The sequence below is a fragment of the Eutrigla gurnardus genome (assembly GCF_963514095.1).
Source record: "Eutrigla gurnardus genome assembly, chromosome: 4".
NCBI lineage: Eukaryota > Metazoa > Chordata > Actinopteri > Perciformes > Triglidae > Eutrigla > Eutrigla gurnardus.
The window spans coordinates 18,234,853-18,252,360 of NC_139918.1; the positions used below are offsets into that span (position 1 = coordinate 18,234,853).

Consider the following 17,508-nt stretch of genomic DNA (forward strand, 5'->3'; position numbering starts at 1 on the left):
CTTGCTTTTAAGATAACTTCTTGATCTTGAACCAGCAGAATGATATGTCAATTTATTTCTCTGCATGGACCCACCGACACAAACACCACAGGTCATACAGCTTCCAGCAACAGCATGTTTTTCCTTCTATTCTATTTCAAGGCCATGTCTTCACTTTAGCTGTTACCAAAATACACAAATGTGCAATATAAAACAAGATTTAATGAGGTTCAAATGGTCTACATTCAGTTTCCCTGCTTCCTGCAACACAGTAAATTTAGCAGCATGTTGATTTTTGAGTATGAAATTGTGTTTAACAGCAACACATAATGAATAAACATTGAAAATGGCATATGTGATTCATACGGTGTGTCAAACTCTTAGAGTGTCCCACCATCTATTTGTACCCATGGGGTATGATTATATATCCTTCACATTTCAATGTTTGGAAACAGTCAATTTTCTGTGTTAGCAGCAATCTTATTGTAAAACAAATCAGAGTCCACGACGATTGGAGCTACTGGTCAAATTAAATTTGCCAGTAGATACCGGAACACAACATATTCAGTTGTTTTTGTACCAGCATCCACAAAGAATCCCCTCCTGTGACAGCCTGTCCTTCAATATCCAACAAGTTCACCGTACAAACAAGTATACACAAGCTGTATAGCAGGCTCGTGTGTTTTGGAGACATAATGGATTGAGACATATTCTGGTTGATATGAAGAAATGCAAATTATATTACAAAATCTCACAGTATAATCTTGTTGTAGCCTGAATTCCCCCCAAACATTGCAACTGCCCTAAAACCGTACAATTTAAAACATTTCGGGTCTGGTCAAGTAGCGCGCCTGCGCACGCGTGAGCCGGTTCATGCGGAAGTGTTTTAAATTGTAAGGTTTTGAGAAAAGGCACCTGTTTGCCAACCAGACCGGATGTACGGGACTTGGTTTATACTGCACGAGTTGTGAGAGAGTTTGTAAACGGCTGTTGTGAAACGCGTCCGCCGTTAACTTCAATGAAACGAGACTTTTCTTCGGTTCTAGTAGTTCTCGTTTGCCGACATAAACCAAGTTCCATTCGAGATCCACGGGAACACACGGGGTGAGTCGCCCTTTTGATCCAAATGCGTGTTCTTTGAAGCCCTTTGCTGGTTCAGAACCATCGGAAGTGATGAGTTCGTCGCTTCCAACGTTGGTTTTTCTCCCCCGACTCTGAAACATTTCTCAACGAACGTTGACAGTTCACACGTGTTCATCAAAGGCATTTGGCTGATTGACACGAGCTCGGAGTGCTGAACGTGCAGGTGACCACGTCCACTCTCCGAAGGTGCGAGGGGATGAGCGGCGTGGCGCTGCGTCCCGGAGACGACTTGGCCGCCACCGCCTGTTTGGAATCGGCTGCTGATTCTTCTTCCTCCTCCTCTTCGCAGCCGAAGATCGCGGTCGACTCGACGCTGAACGGGTGAAAGTTGGCGCGGGCGGTGTCGAACTCCCACGCCTGCCTCGTGGCGAAGTCTGCAAAGGATTTGTTCTTGATGGACACCCGGCGTTCCGCGTCGTTCCTGTAGTTCGCCGTGCGCAATGACGCGTAGCTGGTGTCGTTGCTGTTTAAAGAAGGGGGGGAGTGTTGACCCTCCTTCCAGCCGATGTTGTCCCCACGGCCGCCCTTAACGCGGGTCAGTGTCCTCCGCAGCTTCTCGCAGCCTTTCAGCAGCAGGTTCTTCCGGCACAGGATGTACACCCAGGGGTCCAATATGGGGTTGAACGAGGCGAAGCGGATGGCCACCAGGTCGCTCCGGTAGTCGGGCTTCCCCCCAGCGGAGATATAAGCAGGGTCGTATATCTGGTTAACGAAGAGTCGCACCTGTCGGATAGAAATACGGACAGATAATTATTTGGATACTGTGTTTTATAAAACGCATTTGAGAGCAATAACTGTATTTGGCTCCATGCGCGAGTATTCGGAATAAAAACAACCTGTTGTCCTTACCACTAAAGGGATGGAGCACACCAGGAAAACGATGGTCATGAGGACCAGAAGCCAGAACATTTGGATCTCCGCCGCCGAAGTGGCCGACGGTAACCGGGGGAAGCGGCGACGTGATCCCCCCTGCTCGCACGACTCCGTCCGGACTATCCCCGTCCTCTGGTTCATCCCCACCAGCGACCTGCACACCGCCAGATTGCACACCACCGTCGCTGCGATCAGCACCAGCATCACGCCGCCGTACAGGAAGGAGTAGCAGGCCGCGAGTGGATCCGTCGCCCTCCAGTCCAGAAAGCACCACGTCCCGGGAAAGTGCCTGACGTGCTGCCCGAAGCCAAAACTGGGCATGATGCACAACAAAATGTTGGCCAGGTAGGTGACCAGGAGCGCAAAGCGCGCCATTGTCCGGTCTATGTGCTGCGAGTAGAAATACGCGTGGTTAATGGCCAGGTATCTCTCCACGGCCATGGCGCACAGGATGGACATCCCGGCCGAGCCGAAGAAGAGCATGGAGAAGGAGAAGAAGTGGCAGAGCAGCACTCCTCCCGGCCAGCGGTTGGCCACGTACGTAGCGATCACCACCGGGCTGGTGAAGCACGTCCCCAGCAGGTCCGTGATGGCCATCCCGCACACCAGAGTGTAGAAAGTGGTTTCCTTCTGCTCCTTTTTGGAGACGCACAGCACCACGATGGCGATGAGGTTGCTCAGGACTCCCACGGCAAACATCGTGGCCGACGTGACCAGAGACTTGGACTCCAGCCGCAGCGCGGGGAAAGCACTCTGGTTGTGGCTGAGAGAGAGGCGCTCCGAAACGTTCAGTTCTCCAAACACAAGAGTGTCGTTGATCATCATTAAAAGCGAGGATGCGCCGGGGTTGCAGGGTTCAGAAAAAAAAGTTTAAATACTTAACTTTAACATCACACACTGAGAAGTCCTGTTTCTGGCGCAGCGTGGAGTGCGTTAAGTGCTTCCTCTGTTCCGTATCCAGTGTGTGTGTGTGTGTCTCCCGATGAGCCCACATGAAGGCGTGATCTTGTCTGTTTACACCGCTCGTGCTGCGGGTATTTAAACTGTGCGCTGCTGATGTCACGATAGTGACGCGCACCGCTGTGAGCGCAGTGACCCGGGTTTCCCAGGGTCACGTTTAAGCAGGCGAAGAATCAATATTTAACACTTTTCCTTGCTTGTCCATTTATCAACCTCGGGGATAAAAAAAAACGCCCGCAGCTGTCAACCCACTAAACGCAGGGACCCAAATTACTTTTGTTTTCGGAATAAATGTGCTTTATCTTTAAAAACGAGGTGAAGTAGAAACATAAAACCAGAGTAAATACAAGTAAAGACAAACGCGTGCCAAACTTCAGCACCACGGTCAGCGCCCTGAGCACAGTCAGCACCACGAACAGAGACGCGCGTTTAAAAACCCAACAGTCAACACGTATTTCACCATCTCTCTCACTACGACGCCTGCATGTTTAACACAGACCACCGGGGAAGCACGTGACCACTAAATATACCAGATATTTAATTAAGGAAATGTTTTGGCGTCGTAATGCTCGTCTGAGACCAAAACAAGAGATTTGGAGACACTTTACTTGATACATATCGACCGTAAAGCTCCACGTCACGTGCTTCTTTTGCAGAAGTGGACTCGTGGGGACTAACTGTCAATTAGGTGTATTTATGTCTCTACGGATCATTCCCTTTATTTATAGTCCGGTTTTGTTTGTGTCACGCGCACGCATCCTTTCCCGAGACTACAGTTTGAGTAAACACTATCAAACGTTATTTATTTTTAAAAAACATCAATGTCATCAGCAAAGACGAGCACCATCGTGAGTTTGGATTTCAAGGCTTTTAAAGAGTCTTCCGGCGGCTTCGTCTTGATACAACATCTGCCCACTGAACGAAACGCGGCTGACGGCGTCAATAGACGCGACTTAATGAGGACGAAAGGTGCCATTCAGCGGGAGCCAAGCTTCTGTTCACCGCTTCTATGGCGAAGGTCGGTGCAGCGTCTTCAAAAAGAGAAGGTCGCATTGAAGAACTGTAACTCCATCAACTCGTTGTCTCGAGTTTTTTCATAAACTCGACCCTGTGGAAGATCTCGTGATGCAAAGCTTCTCTTTTTCATTTCCTTTGGGGTTCGTTTGATAAATAATACATGATAAATACCTACAGCTCAGGCTCCATGATTATTTAATGAGTAAATCAGATGAAGCTGCAAAGTGGTGCATCTGCTTACATGCTCTTATTAAAGGTTTAAAATACCTCATATTTGGAGATAATATAATTATTGCTCTGTAATACTCCAAGCAGAATTTTTGTTTAGTTTCATAACTTTTGTAGTTGCTGAGTTTTTTAAATATGGTATTTATTTTATACAGGATATTATTTCTTACAGTTCATGATAATCAGATCACCAAATGTATCATATGTAAGTTATTTTCATTATTCATCATTTTAGTTGATAAAACATCTTTACATGTACAAATCTAAAGATGCGTAACACTGAAATACTCAATTAAAGTAGGATTATAAATGTACTTTACATTAGATTCCATGCCGTTCCGTATAAGTTGAGAAAATTGAGCCTTCGTATGTGATTTTTAATATAAAATATACAGCATATAGGCTACTGTAACATGTCGCTAACATGACCAAACATATAAAGTATGATATATAGCCCTAAATCATTCAATAAATATTTTGTTACTACAGGAAATAATCGAGGTACAGTGTGTTCATACAGGCATCATTGTTAAAAAGGTTTACTAGCAGACAGCTGGCTAGTTAATTAGCTGAGCTAATTCCACCATGCTTTTGATGCTACACTTGTTGCAGAAAACAAGGACAAAGCTAACTAGCTAACAAGCTAGCCATCCGCCAACTGACCACAGAAAACAATGTCCTTCTACTCTTATTCTATTTCTATTATACACAATATTCCAAACTTCTACCATTTACAACAGTATATACCCCCCCCCCCTCCAACACACACACACACACACACACACACACACACACACACACACACACACACACACACACACACACACACACCTACACCTACACACCCAGCAGCAGCAGAAGATAATCTGATTCTTTTAAAATGAAAGAATTCGTCATATACAATCAGTAAATGTCTATCTAATGGTCGACTGTGGTGGAGGTTTTGGCTCTCTGTTTCTGTTTGGCTCTACCCTCCGTGATGCAATAACACAAAGACGTCAGACCTCTGATGCCAACACATAAAAATAGTCTCTCTCTGTCTCTGTCTCTCTCTCTCTCTCTCTCTCTCTCTCTCTCTCTCTCTCTCTCTCTCTCTCTCCAAACACACAATGTGAAGGACTCACGGCCCACACACTAAGCAGGCATGATGTGGGTTTAATAAGGTTTGCAGGTGTGTGTGTGTGTGTGGGTGTATATATATATAAATAATGTGGATGTGTCATTGGTCTTCTCGCCCACCACATATGAACTCTGGGGATTCCCCATTCCAATTACAGTACTTGCTCTCTTCTCAGAGCCCATAACCGCGCGTCCTTGGAGGATCCGTGCAGAATCTGAGAGGATGGTGAGATGTTGATAGTCTCGCATTCACAAGCCACACAGGCTCACCGTAAAGAGAGGAGTGTAATATATGTGGGAACCGAATGGGCTGCTTTAGTGGTTTGAGGGGGCATCTCCGTTCTCACTAAGCAATAACACTCGGGGCTTTGGAAGATTCCCTGTGTATTTTGATCATTGATCTGCTGTCTCGAGGGGAATATGGTAGTTTGGTATCGATCAGCATTTGCAATCAACAGAGCATCATGGGGTGAATGCTGACATGCAAGTAAAAATAATTATTTTGTTTCAGGTTAAATTGATTTCATGTTATCTCTTTATTGTGTTAGAATGCAAATGATGTCAGCAGTGACCTTTTCAGCCAAACAACAAAAAACATAATCTACTATCTCTTTGTCTGCATGGCTTCCCAAACACCGTTGGCCTCTGTTTTTAAGTTCTGCATGCCGGTTTAAAGGAATCATTATGTGAAATACACTTATTTGCTAAGAGTAAGGTTCGATACCACTCATGTCTGCACAGGCTTTATGAAGCAAAAATCCACCTTATATCTTGCAGTGTTGTACTCCCCATCAAATGTATGCTGTTTGGCTAAACATCGGTAATCCTCGGAGCCTGTAAAGGTGAGAAGGTATTGGGTGACCATATACTCACTGATGTCGGCATCTGAAGCAGAGGCGACTTCGGGCAAATGTATTGCTTTTCCTCTGACGCACTGCATATGTGAGCCCCTTGGAGGATTAATGGTGCACAAGGAAACCAATTTATTTTTCTGCTGTGGCTATCTGCCTCTAGTGTCTCCTCACAAGCAAGAATGCATGTAGGATTAACAAGAACTGCTTCATATCTGCAACAGCCCAAAGGAGCAAAAGAGTGCACGCGGAGAAAGAAAGTGATGGAAAATAGATTAAATGAGGTAGAGCCACGGCGTTTCCTCCCATCATTTAGTCACACACTCCTACTCCTGAGGGAGGGGCTTCATATTGAGGGCAGGTTTCAGTTCTGGGCGAAGTTAAAGAATGAAATGTGATGATTGCTCGGTGTCTGTGACCTCTGTGACGTCTGCGCCGCAGCTGTAATTTGATGGCGGCACTTATGGCGTCACGCCACCCCGTGCTGGTGGTGGCATTCCTTAGCGGCGATGTCATCATCCAGCTTAATCGGATTTATTTTTTTTCGTCTTTCACCGCCGCTGCCTCTTCACGCAGTCGTCCAATCACACGCTGCTTCTGCTGCAGCCTGCCAAGTCCATTGCACTTGGGTGCTAAGGCTCATTTACTCCCTACACTACTCTCTTATTTCTTCTCCTGCTTCCTGGATCTCTCTCTTTTGTCTGTCATCCCATTAAGGCTTCTAACCTAATTTTACTTCCACCTTTTGTTGCAAGGTAAAGGTTGTTTTTCAAAAAATCATCTTTAATGTTATCAGCTTGGTAATAGAGTTGTAGTGTATTTTTTTACTTGCGGGGACGTCACGTAAAGATGCTGGTTGATTTGATAGTCTGTGTATGTGACTTACAATGTGGTCTGTTGTACATTAGATAGTAAACCCAGCGGTGACACACATCTGGCTCTCCAACACACACACAAAACACCAAACCACTATTACTTGATGGTTGTTTTTTCATTTGAACGCTTACGTCCCACACATACCCAGCTGCATGTCAGTGTAGGTCAGCTGTGTGTACACGAGTGCATATGTACAGTATGTGCACACATCTCCGTCTTTCAGCTGGCCTTATGTTCGGGAGCCTGCAGCTCACAGTACAGTGTAGGTATTGAACTCATTGCTCACCTCTTGGCTGTGTTCTGTCCAGAGACTGTATAAAATATGGAGGTAGTCATCTAGGCAGTAACGACTCAGCCTCACTAAAAATGGGCAACGAGGTGGATATACAGTAGTTGCTGCAGCAGAAGAGACCGGGGCGACCAACCTGAGACGGCACTCACCTGTCAATCAAACCAGCCACGGCCTAGCCTAACCTTAAGCCTTCATGTAATTTAACCTGGGAGTTATACAAAAACATCATCCATACAGATGTCATGACCAGAGATGTTTACTATAGAAATTAGTTTTTTGTAGCAGGCATTTTAACATGAGGGTCTGCGGGGATTGACTCTGGGAAACGGCCGGCACCAGAGGTTTCAGCTTGGTTGTGTTCAAGTGAATAAATATGATAATATGGTGTTAAAAGGTTATTCTGGTTCTCTAATAACGACAAAAACTCATCAAACTGAAATTCATTCATATTTTATTCATATTTTCAATTTAGAAAAGATTTCCATTTGCTCCACTTCCATATACGTTCAGAAAGGGTTTTTTTGTCTGAGGACTTTTTGTATTTATAACGAGAGAAATGTCATAATTAGCCGCCCATTTTCTCTCCCGCCTTGGAGCCATAAGTGGCTCTGTCTGCTCAGACAGAGTGCAGCTTTCATCGCTAATAGTCCTCCACGCTGTGTTTTCTCATAATGTATCAGGTGGCTGCAGGATATTAAACATTTTTATAAAGTGAGCCAATACCAATACACACAGCTGAACATACGTGTAACATAGAACTACACACACATACTCACTAAGGACGGAGCTGTGCCAAGTCTTTGAATAACAGATGTTTTAATATGTCTGTGTGTGTGTGTGTGTGTGTGTGTGTGTGTGTGTGTGTGTGTGTGTGTGTGTGTGTGTGTGTGTGTGTGTGTGTGTGTGTGTGTCATAGTTTTCATTTCAGACACAGACTGCACCTGATGACTCACTGACACCCTGAAACACAGACAAAATCAAAGAATGAAAGGCTGCAGTGTTTGGATGACTCTAAACCTGTATCTATAGACAGATCTACATGTATGTGTCTGACCATGAACTCATTAAACTCCTTCATATCCAATGACAATTAAATGCCATAAAGATTAATGTGGCATTGTTTTGCGAAGTGATAATGGAAGACAGTGAAATCACGACCTCGGAACCAATCGTCAGGTCTGATAAGCCTTGAGGCAACAGGCTTTATTTCTGGTATCCTTATTCATTGTTTACAGGCCGATTAGCAACTTGAGATGCTAGACTGGAGGTGGAGTAAAGGGACGACGCGTATGAATAAATCGTAGCAGACAGTTTACACGCTCTTTGTGAAGCAATAAAAATCAAATTCCCAGTCAGACGTAGGCGAATGGGTTCTGAGATTGCATTTCGGCCGGTGCGTTATGTCTCTATTGCTCTCCATACTCTTTACCTGCATTCAACCACAACCCACTCAAACGGGATCAGTCACTAGAGGTGTAACGATTCATGCGATGCATCGATGAATCGATTGTCAGTCCTACAGATTCAACTAAATCCATCTACTAAAATAAATAAACAGTATGAATCGCTTTGGCGTCACCAATAATCGATATAAATGCGTCAAATCTTATGATTTGCAATTCTTAATTATGATTGTTTTAAGACTTTTAAGACACTCTCTCCCCTGTCTCAGACAATGCATGTCAAATTTCAAATCTTAGTCATCAGTATGATGAGTTCTTTGAAATTTAAGTTGGCTGATTGCAGATTTTCCCCTCATGCACACAGTGTGGACCGCCCACTGCTCGCTCCGGTATTATTAATGTGACAATCAATAGTAATATTAGCATTCACCGCACATCGTCTTTCATGCAGCGGAAACCTCCAAACTACATTAACTACTACCTCCGCAGTCTAGTCTGCCATTCTCAAGTATTTATTGCATCCCATTAAGTTGTCCTTAAAGTATCCGTTTCACGTAAGTGAGCCAGCGGGGAGGAAATCACATAATCCACCATCATTTTTCGTCAATAAAACAAAAAAACCTGCCACATGAAGGATAGATTTCATGTCTTTGTGTTATTGCAAATGGCAACATTATCTTTCATGTGTCTAATGAAAACATGCAGCGTGCCATCATGTGTTTATGTAAAATAGTCAGTAGCAATCTATGACAAGAATATGTTTATTCTACAAAAAACTATACACACTTTGAACAAAAAACTATTCAACTTAATGCATGATTCCTTAATTTATTTGGTATTTTTGTCATATGCAGATAGACAATGATGTTTGCTGGGTAATAAGTTGATGTTTTCTCAAATCAAGCCTCTATTTGATCATTTGACGAGGCAGCACTATATAGTGTAGTTGGTTTAAGCGCAACATCTGTTAAAATGAACAAACTGAGCAGATCTGCAAGCTGAGAAAACAGCCATCAAGAAAAAGCCTGAAGGAAAGAGGAGGGGGTTAAGCTTACTAAATGAGTTTCTTTTGGCATTTAATGGTTTGTCTGCGTACCTCATATCTAAATGGCTTGGTCACTGCATGAAAATGCCATAATTAATTATTCTGAAGTTTTTGATAGGCTACTTAAGGGGTTTGAGAGTTGTAATGAAATGATGATGCAATCAAGCAAATTCATTTTTTAGTATTTTTACATCACTGCTCCATCCTTAAATCATTAATATCAGTTCCTCTGTGACTCCAGTGCTAGGAAAGCTGTTTCCAGACCTCATGCTAAGCTATGCTAACACACTGCTGGCTCCAACTACATATTTAGCAAACAGTCGTGTCAATCTCATAACACTCGCCGTGAAATCCCCGACACAGCGGCAACACAAGTCACTTGTAGAGGATTTGGCCAAACTACGTCATCAATACCTTCACTAACAAGACCCCGGTCTCTTCTCCCACCTGTGATACGTCATGACTTGCTAGTTGGAAAAGGAAGGGACATGAGGTGAATCATTTCCAAAAGCAATTAAAAACAGTTTGAGACATCTGTTAGACAGGGTGAGTGCATGGCTACAGAGAGTTGGAGACATGGTGCCACAGTCAAACTAATTAATTGATAAAAGGATGAGTCGCTTATCCTTCATCATTATCTCTGCCACAAAAACAGCCATTTCCCTCTGCTAATTGAAATATTTGAACTGTGAAAAACATCTGTGGCACAGTCCACAGGTGATGCTGCTGTTGTCTTTTCTCTCTCTCTCTCTCACAGGCACCGAGGCAGAATATCTTGCCTGTAGTTTCTTCAAATTGTTTCAGTTATCTCACAATTGATCTGCAACTGTTTTTTTTTTTTCCCACCCTTGTTTACTAAAAAGCTGACAGGCTAGCAGTCTCATCTGCCAGCAGACTGTCGGCGCTCTGGCAGCACCTGACGCCCGACTAGCTGCTGAACATGTGACGCTGCTGCCACCTGTCATTGTTCTTCATTTAGAGAAAAGACAAAGACGACGCACTGTCACGATGTTTCAAAAGTTCTGATCTGAATTCACAGTTTTAAGCTAACGAACATTGTTGAAAATGTGAGAACTAAGCTGGTATTGCAATTTATTCTCAATGTTATTGGATTGCAATTTCACAAGCTGTGTTTTATTTGACAGAATAAGTCATAGTTTTCACGTGTGGATTATGAAAAACGTCCTCCAGCCGCTTCACTAGCATGTCAGCATTAATGAGAAGCGTCCCTACAGTACTCTGTCTGTCGGGGTGAAGTTTTCCATGACACCGCTTGAAGGCCTGGCACACCCAGCAGGCTCTCTGCAGGGGAGCCTGGTGTCAGTGTGACAGTGGAAAGCATGAACATGTAACTCTCAGGAGGCTGGGAATCGATGCAGAGTGACTTATTGTGAGTACCTTCCAGTCATATTTTACCTTTCAAGATATGCACCTTCCCTCAGATGATCTAATTGCCAGAGAGGGTCTGAGATGTAAGTGAGGGGTTATTACAGCACCAGGGCTGAATGTTGCATTTGCGTACTCTGCATGTGAGTCATAAGTCATATTTGTTCCTGTTCTGAAATAATAAGCCACCATTCTTCTGGATGACGTTCTTCAGTGTGATACGTTGTATGCGTCTATTGCAGAATGCAAGAACAAACATGAATGAATTTATTATTTTAATCAAATATTCATTTCTATTATTAAAGTTAGTATATTCTACTCATGTTTATGTCAACGGTTTGCTATTTGGAATATTATATTTTTGGAATAATATTAGTAAGATATGAATACTTTATTTACTTTTAGTATTGTGATGTGAAGGATGATTTTAATGAATAAGGTACTGCTGTATGTATAGAAATAGCACAGCGTTGCATGCATATGCATTGTGGATGTCCAACTGCTACACTCAACAAAAATAAAAAACGCAACACTTTTGTTTTTGCTCCCATTTTTCATGAGATGGACTTAAAGATCTAAAATTCATTCCAGATACACAATATTACCATTTCTCTCAAACATTGTTCACAAATCAGTCTAAATGTGTGATAGTGAGCACTTCTGCTTTGCTGAGATAATCCATCCCACCTCACAGGTGTGCCACATCAAGATGCTGATCTGACATCATGATTAGTGCACAGGTGTGCCTTAGACTGTCCACAATAAAAGGCCACCCTGAAATGTGCATTTTTTTGCTTTATTGGGGGTCTGGGGACTCAGAGCCAGTCAGTATCTGGTGTGACCACCATTTGCCTCATGCAGTGCAACACATCTTCTTCGCATAGAGTTTATCAGATTGTCAATTGTGGCCTGTGGAATGTTGGTCTACTCCTCTTCAATGGCTGTGCGAAGTTGCTGGATATAAGTGGGAACTGGTACACGCTGTCGTATACGCCGGTCAAGCACATCCCAAACATGCTCAATGGGTGACATGTCCGGTGAGTATGCTGGCCATGCAAGAACTGGGACATTTTCAGCTTCCAAGAATTGTGTACAGATCCTTGCAACATGGGGCCGTGCATTATCTTGCTGAAACATGAGGTGATGTTCATGGATGTATGGCACAACAATGGGCCTCAGGATCTCATCACGGTATCTCTGTGCATTCAAAATGCCATCAATAAAATGCACCTGTGTTCTTCGTCCATAACAGATGCCTGCCCATACCATAACCCCACCACCACCATGGGCCACTCGATCCACAACATTGACATCAGCAAAGCGCTCACCCACACGATTCCACACTATCTGTCTGCCATCTGCCCTGAACAATGTAAACCGAGATTCATCCGTGAAGAGGACACCTCTCCAACGTGCCAGACGCCATCGAATGTGAGCATTTGCCCACTCAGCTCTGTTACGGCGACGAGCTGGAGTCAGGTCAAGACCCCGATGAGGACGACGAGCATGCAGTTGAGCTTCCCTGAGACGGTTTCTGACAGTTTGGAAATTGTTTGGTTATGCAAACCAATTGTTTCAGCAGCTGTCTGAGTGGCTGGTCTCAGACGATCTTGAAGGTGAACCTGCTGGATGTGGAGGTCCTGGGCTGGTGTGGTTACACGTGGTCTGCGGTTGTGAGGCCGGTTGGATGTACTGCCATATTCTCTGAAATGCCTTTGGAGATGGCTTATGGTGGAGAAATGAACATTCAATGCACGAGCAACAGATCTGGTTGACATTCCTGCTGTCAGCATGCCAATTGCACGCTCCCTCAATGCTTGTGGCATCTGTGGCATTTTGCTGTGAGACAAAACTGCACATTTCAGAGTGGCCTTTTATTGTGGGCAGTATAAGGTACACCTGTGCACTAATCATGATGTCAGATCAGCATCTTGATGTGGCACACCTGTGAGGTGGGATGGATTATCTCAGCAAAGCAGAAGTGCTCACTATCACACATTTAGACAGATTTGTGAACAATGTTTGAGAGAAATGGTAATATTGTGTATCTGGAATGAATTTTAGATCTTTAAGTCCATCTCATGATAAATGGGAGCAAAAACAAAAGTGTTGCGTTTATATTTTTGTTGAGTGTATATTAAATATGCAAAACCCAGTTTGAATTTTCACTTGCTGGGTTATGAAGCAGACTTTCTCTGCCAATTTGAAAATGCTAATGCAAAGTCTGTCTCACATTTTACATTATGCTGAGTTCATGTAGTACATTTTAATGAGCCTATGGAAATGACAAAGGTACTTTGAGATATGGAAAATTAGTTTTCAGTTTGAACTAATGAATTGGTCATACCATAGAATAAAGTTCCATAATGCAAATGCCTTACTGATATACCACATGCTACATGCTCGGGTCCTAAAAGACTAGAGCTGGGTGCTGCTGTTTCACTCTTCCTTATTAAACTAGCCATTGATGAGCCTCCTTTCCATGCAAAATCAGGTAATTAACACAAAAGCCCTCCCCTCCTTCAAAAGGCAGTTTGTAAATTCACACCCTACTCATCTGTGTATGGCGTGAACTAAATGATACCACGTCTCCCTCTGAAATGTAAGCAAGCAAAAGACCAAAGCACCAAATTGAAATAATCGAGGAAAGTCTGGGTACCTGAAATGAGCAGTTGGTTGATTTGGCACTTGAGGAGACCTTTTAGAGCTTGAAGGGGTCACCAAACTAACAAGTATTTAACCTTTTGTAGGATTGTTAACACCTTGAGGCAAAGTGTCCTTCAAGGCCATGACGCCTACTAAAGGTCAGATGAGAGGCTAAATGTCTTCAAAGACAGAGTTTTCAAGGATTACCAAGACCTGGATGCCTGAGAACCTTCACAGATATGTAACAGTTTACACGGTGTTATTCCCAATAGCTATCCCTCTGCATAAATAATTAAAAATGAAACACACACACACCCACACACACAGTCTAGATTGCTTTGTTTGATTCTGCTGCTCTTTCCACCTTAAAGAGGAACAGATCATTAGCTGGGAAGTAGCTCTGCAGACATTAGACAGCGGGCGTGGGTGGATGGTTATATGCGACTGGTTGGGTGGATGTGCCCTTTACTTTGACAGCGTACAAGGAAGATCTGTAGCTCTACTGTGCAGAAACACACCATGGCAAAGGTCCTGCGAGAAGGTGGCAGAGACAGGGAGGACATAAGCAAAGGAGATAAAAAAAAAAAAAAAAAGAGAGATCGTCTGCAAACGTCGCTCTCATATGACACCATTTCGGCCTCTGCTCTGTGTTTTTGTTAGTTTATGGGTCAGCCCCCCCCAAACACACACACGCACACACACACTTTCCCATGATTTATCTTGTGAGACATTATTTGCTTTATAATGTGATACGCATTAATAAATAAGGTCACTGTAGGGTTGTAGGAGGCGAGAGGCACCAACATTCACCATTTGTCTCATCCAGTTAAAGGTCAGGTGAAAATTGCAAATAGTGTCCTGCTGTATCATCTCACTGTAGAAACATTCAAGCCCAGTGAAATATGTATTCTAATACATATTACTGCCGAATACATGAAAAAGAACACGGTGCACTTTTTATTAAAAGCTTTAAAGTGTCCCTACCCGCAATGCACATTTAAATGGATCAGTCTGTTTTCACGTAATGTTGGGAAATCTGTAATGCTGCTGTTCATTTTGTGTTTATCTGGAATACAGAGTATTAAAAGTTGTTGTGGTTTCCACAGAGCCATGTGATGTGTTGCGCCCATTCTTACCGTATGGGCCGCAGTACCTGCAGTAACATCAGCAGCTGGTGTTTACTATAAATGTACCTTCTCTCAGATCATATGAACACAGTCTATTCCAAACCCACATGTTGGAATCTGCAGCCCGCAGAGGAGCGACACACTTCGGATTACGACTTAAATGTTAACCAACCACAAGGACGCAGGATGTGTTGATTTTCACAACAGGAATCCTCATGAATCACCGTCGTTATGGAAACTTTTTAAACTCACTGGAAAGTTTCTAATCGGGGGTTGAAGGCCTATAAGAAGAACACTGATCAACGTTTTGACGGCAGAAAGATGATCAATTCAACATAATCCCATTTGAGAAAAGATTATCTCCAGTTCTCAAAATCACAAAAGCACTTCTACATTCTTATGCTGAGTAGAAGATATGGTTGCTAGAGGTGACAGACTCAGGATAAGAAGTCTGAACATTAAATGACTCAAGAAGCAAAAATATATAAAGCTTGACATCTTGTGCTTTGTACTTCAATACAAAATGTACACATTTGTCTGCCTGTCACTGACACCTTTTTAATAACAAGGCAGTATTTGAAAACGCGTAAATTTGAGGAAGGTTGTGATCGTGCTGTGCTTTTTACATCAACGTGCCCCATTAATTTTTCATCACCTTTTGGTTTCCAGAGGCATCTATCAGATCCTGTGTGTATGTGAGGCTTTTATTTCTCCAAACCCAGACTCACACATTTGAATGGTCCTCAGCAATTACCCTCATGCCTCTGGCAACTGTCAGGTCAGGGTGAGTCACTTTATAATGTATGTAGGGTTCAATCAACCTTGTCTAACTGTCTAACGTGTGACTGTGTGTTCGCCCTCGTGTTCCTGGGAAGCTTCACACAGAGTCAATACTAAAGATGATAAATGGTTTGTCAGTATGAGGAATGGGGGCGATATCATTAAACATAATGAGAGCATGATGATGCAATGTTGATATTTAATTGTTGGCTATGCATTATAACCTCCATAATTAGTATTCATGACCACTACTGGAGATGTCAGAGCAGCAGAGTGTGGACCTGAGAACCCCTTTGACCTATAGTCACATTTAAACACTAAACTAACTAAACTAAACTAAACTAAAACAGGGTATATACAGGAATCCTGAAGCTAATTTCAATACCTTTTTAAGACTTTTTCAAGACCATCCCAATATTTTTTAATACCTCACCGCCACTTCAATATGCAACATTTACATCAGACACTTTTAACTTAACAGTTTTAGTTTGTGATAAAGACTACAGACCACTAAGACCACTATGGTACAACAGAATTCAAAATAGGCTGGGACTCAAGGGCAAAGTTTCTTTAAACAAAAAAAAAAAACATTGCTCCACTCTCAAAAAACAACAATCAGGACAGTCATGACATGTTTCTTTTTTGTAGATTTGTTGAGCGACTCATCAAACATTAAGACGAACTGCCCAGCCTTGTTGATTGTGTTGATGAGCTCCTGCTTGAAGTATGGTGCTAAGCCAAGTCGTATAATGTCACCAGATTTGTCCTTACCACAAGCAAAAGTCTTGGCTATGTCTGAATCGGGAAACATGGCCCTGAAAACGTCAGCCAAGTTTTCGTTACTGTTCAGCGAGTGGTGTTTCTCCGCTGTGTGGAGACACCACAACACCTCCGCACGCAGCGTTGCCGTGCCTCCCAGCGCCACCCTGATGTCAGCAGAAAATGCGGAGGCAGAGTGAGCCGAGGTCGTAGCCGTAAAGTTAGGTTCAGGTGCGGCTGCCGGTGGTAGTGTGACGGCACTAGGTTGTGGTAGTGCACAGAAAGCAGCAATGGAGAGCTGCCGCTCTCGGCGGCTAGCAGCGGCTTTGTGGCTAGCACAACACATGTGGGACCTTAATGCCTTAAAGGAGTCATCACCAGGAAATTGCAATTTCTCTTGTTAAAACATGCATATCTGTGTTTGACCTCAGTTGAAACTTGCCTGAAAGGCTGGAGTTTGAAAGTGGCGCCGTTTTTTCGCTTCTGCTCTTTTTCCGAACAGGAATAGCACACAAGGGTGTGCATTCCTAAAGCACGAGATTTTGATTCTGCGCCTACGGTGACGTCACCGTGGAGACTACTTGCATAAGCCCACCCCTCTTTCACCACCCAACCCCCCCCCCCCCCGTCCGCTACCTGACGTCCTGCTGTAAACGTGTCTCTTCAACCGTCTCTGGCTCTTCACTCTCCGGTTCGGGTTCCGACTCTGGTTCGTACATAAATGCCTGAATTCCGTAAGGTTCGTCATTTAGTGTGTGCGCCATGACAGGGGGCTGTTTATGTTTTGGAGTCTGCATGCAGGCAAGCCCCCCCGGCTCTGTCCTTCCTGCGGCGAATCAACGCGCGCCTCATTACATATTATACAATGCACATCCGCACCAGTCAAAACCTTGCGCGTAATCTCGCGTGATAAAATCGCGGTACGAAAAAGGGTCAGAACAAGCTCAATGTTTGATTAAAATTTTTTTTTTTTTTTCTAATAAGTTTTACGAATTGATCCAAAGCGATCCAAGGGGGGCTGGAT

The 17,508-nt window shown here is 43.5% G+C and overlaps 1 protein-coding gene across 1 annotated transcript; it reads right to left on the minus strand.

The window, feature by feature from the left end:
- Positions 1–265: 265 nt before the first annotated feature.
- ptger4c (prostaglandin E receptor 4 (subtype EP4) c) lies at positions 266–2,921 on the minus strand. The gene is made up of 2 exons (XM_084008312.1): positions 1,972–2,921; positions 266–1,845 (listed from the first exon to the last, which is right to left on the minus strand). Exons 1-2 carry the CDS (start codon positions 2,818–2,820, stop codon positions 1,237–1,239), a joined length of 1,458 nt encoding a protein of 485 aa, XP_083864438.1. The 5' UTR covers positions 2,821–2,921; the 3' UTR covers positions 266–1,236.
- Positions 2,922–17,508: the final 14,587 nt, after the last annotated feature.